Source organism: Piliocolobus tephrosceles, chromosome 16 (genome assembly GCF_002776525.5).
Source record: "Piliocolobus tephrosceles isolate RC106 chromosome 16, ASM277652v3, whole genome shotgun sequence".
NCBI lineage: Eukaryota > Metazoa > Chordata > Mammalia > Primates > Cercopithecidae > Piliocolobus > Piliocolobus tephrosceles.
Window position 1 is genome coordinate 4,791,171 of NC_045449.1, and position 8,850 is coordinate 4,800,020.

An 8,850-nucleotide genomic window follows, 5' to 3' on the forward strand; every position below is an offset into this window, starting at 1 on the left:
TAGGAAGGAAGGAAGGAAGGAAGGAAGGAAGGAAGGAAGGAAGGAAGGAAGGAATGAATGAATTACACTAGAGAACTGGAGAACTGGATTAGGGGCCAGGTGTGGTGACTCCCACCTGTAATCCCAGCACTTTGGGAGGCCAAGGTGGGCGGATCACCTTAGGTCAGGAGTTCAAGACCAGCCTGGCCAACATGGTGAAACCCCATCTCTACGAAAACACAAAAATTAGCGAGGTGTGGTGGCATGTGCCTGTAATCCCAGCTACTCGGGAGGCTAAGGCAGGAGAATCGCTTGAACCCGGGAGGCAGAGGTTGCAGTGAGCAGGAGGTTTCAGTGAGCCGAGATTGTGCCACTGCACTCCAGCCTGACACAGTGAGACTCTGTCTCAACAACAACAACAACAACAACAAGAACTGGATTAGGTTTCTTCGAATGCATGTAAGAGAAATCTACTCTAGCTAACTTAATCCAACAGAAATTTCTTGGAAAGAGATACAGGAGCTCACTGTATGCAAGAGAACATCGACAACACAGGACAGCTCAGGAATCAGGTAACTTTGGGGACCTTAGTAGCAGGAACGTCTCTACAACTTCTCCTGCACACTGCTGAAATGAATGAAGACCAGTTCTGCATCCTCTTCCCTTATCACCTCATTCACCATGTGGAATCCTACGAGGAGTACAGTTGTCCACGATTAGATCACAGCCCTAGGCTAGGCTCAGATAACAAGGTAACCGTCCAATGGGTTCACCTTGCCCACTGCCTAGACAGAGCCGATTTATCAAGACAGGGGAACTGCAATAGAGAAAGAGTAATTCACGCACAGCTGACTGTGTGGGAGACCAGAGTTTTACTGTTACTCAAATCAGTCTCCCTGAGCATTTGGGGATGAGAGTTTTTAAGAACAACTTGGTGGGTGGGGGAAAGCCAGTGAGCCGGGAGTGCTGACTGATCAGGTCAGAGATGAAAATATGGGAAGCTGAAGCTGTTCTCCTGTGCTGAGTCAGTTCCCGGGTGGGGGCCACAAGATCAGATGAGCCAGTTGATTGATCTGGGTGGGGCCAGCTGATCCATCAAGGGCAGGGTCTGCAAAATGCCTCAAGCACTGGTTTTAGGGGCAGTCCGGGGAGGGTCAGAATCCTGTGGCCTCCAGCTAGCTTGCTTGCTTTCTCTCTTTTCTTTTCTTTTCTTTTCTTTTCTTTTCTTTTCTTTTCTTTTCTTATTTTCTTTCTTTCTTTCTTTCTTTCTTTCTTTCTTTCTCTTTCCTTCCTTCCTTCCTTCCTTCCTTCCTTCCTTCCTTCCTTCCTTCCTTCCTTCCTTCCTTCTTTCTCTTTCTTCCTTTTCTCTCTCTCTCTCTCTCTCTCCTTCCTTTCCTTCCTTTTCTCTCTCTCTCTTTATTGAGACAGAGTCTTGCTCTGTCAGCCAGGCTGGAGTGCAGTGGCGCCGTCTCAGCTCACTGCAACCTCCGCCTCTGGGGTTCAAGCAATTCTCCCATCTCAGCCTCCTGAGTAGCTGGGATTACAGGTGTGTACCACCACACCCAGCTAATTTTTATATTTTTAGTAGAGACGGGGTTTCACCATGTTGGTCATGCTGGTCTCAAACTCCGGACCTCAAGTGATCTGCCCACCTCGGCCTCCCAAAGTGCTGGGATTACAGGCGTGAGCCACTGGCGCCCGGCCTCCTAAACCACAATTGCTAATCTCATGGCTAGTTTGTTAGTCCTACAAAGGCAGTCTAGTCCCCAGGCAAGAAGTAGGTTTGTTTTGGGAAAGGGCTGTTACCGTCTTTGTTTTAAACTATAAACTATAGGCTGGATGTGATGGCTCACGCCTGTAACTATGAACAATAAACTCAGTTCCTCTCAAAGTTAGCTCAGCCTATGCCCAGGAAGGAACAAGCACAGCTTAAAGTTTAGAAGCAAGATGGAGTTGGTTAGATCCCTTTCACTGTCTCAGTCATAATTTTGCAAAGGTGGCTTCAACAACAGGAAGAATATTAAGGAAGGAATTATTTTATTTTATTTTATTTTTGAGACAGGGTCTCACTGTGTCACCCAGGCCAGAGTGCAGTGGTGCAATCATGGCTTACTGCAGCCTCGACCTCCTGGGCTCAAGCAATCCTCCTACCTCAGCCTTTCGAGTGGCTGGGAGGTGGAGACAGGAGGACTGCTTGAGCCTAGGAGTTCGAGTCCAGCTTGGGTAACATAGTGAGACTCTGTCTCTACAAAAAAATTTTTTAAATAGCTGGGCATAGTGGCACATGCCTGAGGTCCCAGCTACTTAGGAGACTGAGGTGGGAAGATCGCTTGAGCCTGGGAGGTTGAGGCTGCAGTGAGCCATGATGGCACCACTGCACTCTACCCTGGGTGACAAAGTGAGTCCCTGTCTCAAATCAAACCAAACCAAGCAAACAAAAAACACAGAAAGCTATCTCCAAAATGGCACCACATCCAGATGGGTTTATAGGTGAACTCCACCAATCTATATAGAACAGAAAATCCCTATCTATAACTGTTCCAGAGAATATAGTTTTCCAATTTACAAGGCTGGCATAACTCTGATCATAAAACCAAACAACCAAACAAACAGAAAAACAGACAAAGATCCCCAAAAGAGATCTATAAGCCACTCTTATTTCCTAACTTAGATGCAGAAGTCCTAAATAAAATGTGAGCAGGCCAGACACGGTGGCTCACGCCTGTAATCCCAGCACTTCGGGAGGCCAAGGTGGGCGGATCACGAGGTCAAGAGATCCAGACTAGCCAGGTGCAGTGGCTCACCCCTATAATCCTAGCACTTTGGGAGGCTGAAGCAGGCTGATCACCTGAGGTCGGAAGATCGAGACCAGCCTGACCAACATGGAGAAACCCTGTCTCCATTTAAAATACAGAATTAGTCAGGTGTGGTGGTGCATGCCTTTAATCCCAGCTACTTGAGAGACTGAGGCAGGAGAATCGCATGAACCCAGGGGTGGAGGTTGCAGTGAGCCGAGATCACGCCATTGAACTCCACCCCGGGCAACAAGAGTGAAAAAAGAGATTGAGACCATCCTGGCCAACATGGTGAAGCACCCTCTCTTCTAAAAATACAAAACATTAGCCGGGTGTGGTGGTGTGCCTGTAATCCCAGCTACTCGGGAGGCTGAGGCAGGAGAATTGCTTGAACCTGGGAGGCAGAGGCTGTAGTGAGCCGAGATCGTGCCACTACACTCCAGCCTGGCAACAGAGTAAGACTGTCTCAAAAAAAAAAAAAAAAAAAAAAAGTGAGCAAATCAACTCAGAATTATATTGACCAAGTAAGGTTAATTCCAAGGACTCAAAGATGCAAAATTTGAAAATGTGTTAATACAATTCAGGGCGTGACATGATGGCTCACACTTGTAATCTCAACACTTTGGGAGGTCGAGGCAGGCAGATCCCTTGAACTCAAAGTTCCCAACCAGCCATAGCAAAACCCATCTCTACAAAAAATACAAAAACTAGCCAGACATGGTGGCATGTGCCTGTAGTCCCAGCTTCTGAGGTGGGAGGACTGCTTGAACCCAGGAGGCAGAGGTTGCAGTGAGCTGAGGTCGTGCCACTGCACTACAGCCTGGGCAACAGAGCCAGAAGACTAAATAAATAAATAATCAGGACATTGACATCTGAAGAAAGTAAAACATAGGAGTACTTTAGTAGGTGCCAAAGCATGTGAGTCTATGCTTGGAAAATCCTTCAACTTCAGAATCTTTGGAGAAGTGGAGCATGCTTCAGCTTTCCTAGCTGGAAATGCCAGACACCTGCTTTCCCAGACTCTCTTGCAGCTGGGTCACAGACACACGCCCAATCAGACTCACCCAGACTTTGTTTTGTTTTGTTTTTTCGAGACAGAGTCTCACTCTGTCACCCAGGCTGGAGTGCAATGGTGCGATCTTGGCTCACTGCAACCTCCGCCTCCTGGGTTCAAGTGATTCTCCTGCCTCAGCCTCCTGAGTAGCTGGGATTACGGGTGCGCACCACCACGCCCGGCTAATTTTTATTTTTAGTAGAGACGGGGTTTAACTATGTTGGCCAGGCTGGTCTCGAACTCTGACCTCAGGTGATCCACCTCCCTTGGCCTCCCAGAGTGCTGGGATTACAGGTGTGAGCCACCACGCCCGGCCCAGACTTTGAATTGGGAGCCAGTATCACAAAGGAATAGGGATGGTGTAGGATTTTGTCTGCAGCAGGTGCTGTTGTGATAACACTGTTTCTGGCTCAGCAGCTCGAGTTCTACACGATTCCATAACCTGGTCTTGCAGCAGGAGCAGAATTTTGCTCACCAGACTGGTTCTGCAGCCTGGTTCTGGGCACTGTTCCTGGCTGCATAGCTCCATGTCTGCTTCTCCAGGCCTCCCTGGGAAGTCTTTGAAGTAGCCAGGGTTTTTGTTGTTGTTGTCGTTTTGTTTCGTTTTGTTTCGTTTTTTTGTTTTTTCACCCATGACACTGTCCCAGGAGGTCCTGAGAAAATGTGCCCCACAGGCCGGGCGCAGTGGCTCACGCCTATAATCCCAGCACTTTGGGAGACCAAGACGGGTGGATCACGAGGTCAGGAGATCGAGACCATCCTGGCTAACATGGTGAAACCCCCGTCTCTACTAAAATACAAAAAAAATTAGCTGGGCGTGGTGGTGGGTGCCTGTAGTCCCAGCTACTCGGGAGGCTGAGGCAGGAGAATGGCATGAACCCGGGAGGCGGAGCTTGCAGTGAGCCGAGATGGCACCATTGCACTCCAGCCTGGGTGACAGGGCAAGACTCCATCTCAAAAAAAAGGAAAAAAAAAAAAAGAAGAAGAAAAAGAAGAAGGAGGAGGAGGAAAAGGAGGAGGAGGAGGAGGAGGAGAAGAAGAAGAAGAAGAAGAAGAAGAAGAAGAAGAAGAAGAAGAAGAAGAAGAGAAGAAGAAGAGGAGGAGGAGGAGAAGAAGAAGAGAAAGAAAGAAGAAGAACAAGAAAGAAGAAAGGAGGAAAAGGAGGAAGAAGAAGAGGAGGAGGAGGAGGAAGAAACAATAACAACCTTGGACTAGGAATGCTGGCAGGATGGTGTGGATGGAGAGTAGATTTGAGAGAGACGGGAGATATAATCAGCAGGACTTGGTGATGGGGATGAAAGACAGGGGACATTAGAGATGGCTATTAGGGATTGTGTCTGTGATGACTGAATGGTTAGGTAAATGAGTGGATGATGGTGCCATTCACCAGGTTAAGCAACACAGGAGGAGAAGCCATTTGGAGAGAAATGATGACTTCAGCTTTGAACATACTGTTTTGGTGTCTGTGGGACATCCAAATAGAGACGTCCAGAAGGCAACTGTACATATGTGCTTGTGTCTCAGGAGAAGGGTCTGGACTAGAGACATAGATTTGAGAATCTTTAGGTTGTAGGTGGTGGTTGAAGGCAAGGGAATGGATGAGGATAATTTCAGGTGGTTGCATAGCATAAGGAAAGAAGAGAAGGCCGGGCACGGTGGCTCCTGCCTCTAATCCCACCACTTCAGGAGGCCAATGTGGGTGGATCACTGGAGGTCAGGAGTTCGAGACCAGGCTGACCAATATGGTGAAACCCCATCTTTACTAAAATTACAGAAATTAGCTGGGCATTGTGGTGCGTGCCTGTAATCCCGGCTACTCGGGAGGCTGAGGCAGGAGAATTGCTTGAACCCGAGAGGCGGAGGTTGCGGTGAGCCGAGATCATGCCACTGCACTCCAGCCTGGGAAACAGAGCAAGACTCTGTCTCAAAAAAAAAGGGAAAGAAGAGAGCCTAAGCAGAGACTCTGGGGGCAGGTTAATTGTTCAGGAAAGGCACAGGAAGGGGAATCTGTGAAGGAGACTGAGAAGGCCCAACCAAACAGGTAAGAAGAAAACTAAGGCCGGGCGCGGTGGCTCAAGCCTGTAATCCCAGCACTTTGGGAGGCCGAGACGGGCGGATCACGAGGTCAGGAGATCGAGACCATCCTGGCTAACACGGTGAAACCCCGTCTCTACTAAAAATACAAAAAACTAGCCGGGCGAGGTGGCGGCCGCCTGTAGTCCCAGCTACTCGGGAGGCTGAGGCAGGAGAATGGCGTAAACCCGGGAGGCGGAGCTTGCAGTGAGCTGAGATCCGGCCACTGCACTCCAGCCTGGGCGACAGAGCAAGACTTCGTCTCAAAAAAAAAAAAAAAGAAAACTAAGAAAATTACAGGGTCATGTGTCACAGGGGCCAAAAGGAGAATCCCAAGGGGTGAGTGGCCATGAGTATGTGGGCTGCTGAAATAAAGTAAGATCACGGTGGAGAAGTGTCCCATGGACGTAGAGAAGGGAGGGCATTAAAGACCTTGGTAAGAACCGAGTCAATGGAGTAGTGGGAGAAAGAAATCAGCATAGACTGGGATAAGAAGGCAGAGAGAAAGGTGGGAGAGAATTGAAAGCAGGCAACTCAGGCCGAGGCGGGCGGATCACGAGGTCAGGAGATGAAGACCATCCTGGCTAACACAGTGAAACCCCGTCTCTACTAAAAAAAATGCAAAAAATTAGCCGGGCGTGGTGGTGGGCGCCGGTAGTCCCAGCTACTCGGGAGGCTGAGGCAGGAGAATGGTGTGAACCCGGGAGGTGGAGGTTGCAGTGAGCCGAGATGGTGCCACTGCACTTCAGCCTGGGTGACAGAGTGAGACTCCATCTCCAAAAAAAAAAAAAAAAGTAGGCAATTCTCAGAATGCAGCTGTGAAGACGAAGAGAAGGTGGCATCTGGAGAGGTTTTTTTTGTTTTTAAGATGGAGTTTCGCTCTTGTCACCCAGGCTGGAGTACAATGGCACGATCTCAGCTCACCACAACCTCCTTCCACTTCCCAGGTTCAAGTGATTCTCCTGCCTCAGCCTCCCGAGGAGCTGGAATTACAGGCATGCGCCACCATGCCTGGCTAATGTATTTTTAGTAGAGACAGGGTTTCCCCATGTTGGTCAGGCTGGACTCGAACTCCCAACCTCAGGTGATCCATCCACCTCAGCCTCCCAAAGCTATGGGATTACAGGCGTGAGCCACTGTGCCCGGCCCTGGAGAGGTTTTTAAAAGATGGCGGAAGGCTGTTTGGAGGAGTCCACCCCCATCTCCCCTGGGTAAAAGGAAAGCGGAAGAGAGAACCACAAAGAAGGCTTGGGGGAAAGCCGTGGAGTGAGGCGATAAGGGCTTGTGTCCAAGGGATTCCTGGTCACTGGAATCCCTATCAGGCCTGCATTTCCTCCTCACCCCCATCCCCTTCCTTGCCACTGGCTTAGTCCTCCATGGGGCTAGAAGAGAGAAGGACTGAGTCGAGTGGCACCTTAGAAGACGTTGTGTGCCTTCAGAGGTCTTTCCACCTGCCTGTAAGCCGGGGTTGGTGCTGGGGCAGGAGAGGGGTCGGAGGGAGGGGAAAGAGGGACTGGAGCTAGTAGTGTAAGCTCTGCAGGCAAGGGTGGGAGAGGGGAGTAGGGAGGACAGGAGGTGTGAAGGCTGTTTCTGGAAGCGAAGCTGCAGCGGGAAGCGGGCTGGGACCTGGGGGAATGCTGCCAGGGGCTGCAGGGGGGTCCATTGAAGGCCCCCTTGCCCACAGGTCCTCATGCCTCTCCTCCTCTTGCTGCTCCTGCTGCCAAGCCCCTTGCATCCCCACCCCATCTGTGAGGTCTCCAAAGTGGCCAGCCACCTAGAAGTGAACTGTGACAAGAGGAATCTGAGAGCACTGCCTCCAGACCTGCCAAAAGACATGACAATCCTCCACTTGGGTGAGAACCTCCTGTACACCTTCTCCCTGGCATCCCTGCTGCCTTTCACTCGCCTCACTCAGCTGTCCCTAGATAAGTGCGAGCTCACCAAGCTCCAGGTCGATGGGACACTGCCAGTGCTCGGGACCCTGGATCTATCCCACAATAAGCTGCAAAGCCTGCCCTTGCTAGGGCAGACACTGCCTGCTCTCACCATCCTGGACGTCTCCTTCAACCAGCTGACCTCGCTGCCTCTTGGTGCCCTGCATGGTCTTGGCAAACTCCAAGAGCTCTACCTGAAAGGCAATGAGCTGAAGACCCTGCCCCCAGGGCTCCTGACGCCCACACCCAAGCTGGAGAAGCTCAGTCTGGCTAACAACCACTTGACCGAGCTCCCCGCCGGGCTCCTGGATGGGCTGGGGAATCTCGACACCCTCCTCCTCCAAGAGAACTCGCTGTCTACGATACCAAAGGGCTTTTTTGGGTTCCACCTCCTGCCTTTTGCTTTTCTCCATGGGAACCCCTGGTTATGCAACTGTGAGATCCTCTATTTTCGTCGCTGGCTGCAGGACAATGCCGAAAATGTCTACGTGTGGAAGGAAGGTGTGGACGTCAAGGCCATGACCTCTAACGTGGCCAGTGTGCAGTGTGACAATTCAGACAAGATTCCTGTCTACAAATACCCGGGAAAGGGATGCCCCACCCTTGGTGATGAAGATGACCCAGGCCTATATGATTACTACACAGACGAGGACACTGAGGGTGATGAGGTGCGTGCCACAAGGACTGTGGTCAAGTTCTCCACCAAAGCCCATACAACTCCCTGGGGTCTATTCCACTCATGGTCTGCTGCTTCTGTAGACAGCCAAATGCCCTCCTCCTTGCATCCAACACAAGAATCCACTAAGGAGCAGACCACATTCCCACCCAGATGGACCCCAGATTTCACACTTCACACGGGATCCACCACATTCTCCAAAACTCCAAAATCCACTACTGAACTGACCCCAGGCCCGACCACCCCAGAGCCCGCCCCAAGCCCAATCACCCAGGAGCCCACCCCAAGCCCAACCACCCCGGAGCCCACCCCAAGCCCGACCACCCCGGAGCCCACCCC

The 8,850-nt window shown here is 50.8% G+C and overlaps 1 protein-coding gene across 1 annotated transcript in view; it reads left to right on the forward strand.

The window, feature by feature from the left end:
* Positions 1 to 7,251: 7,251 nt before the first annotated feature.
* Positions 7,252 to 8,850, forward strand: part of GP1BA (glycoprotein Ib platelet subunit alpha) — a 2,728-nt gene continuing 1,129 nt past the window's right edge. The window contains 3 exon segments of the mRNA XM_023184704.2: positions 7,252 to 7,358; positions 7,586 to 8,847; positions 8,849 to 8,850. The exon segment at positions 8,849 to 8,850 is cut by the window's right edge and continues 1,129 nt beyond it. Coding sequence (XP_023040472.2) covers positions 7,278 to 7,358; positions 7,586 to 8,847; positions 8,849 to 8,850 — 1,345 coding nt within the window. The 5' untranslated portion in view covers positions 7,252 to 7,277.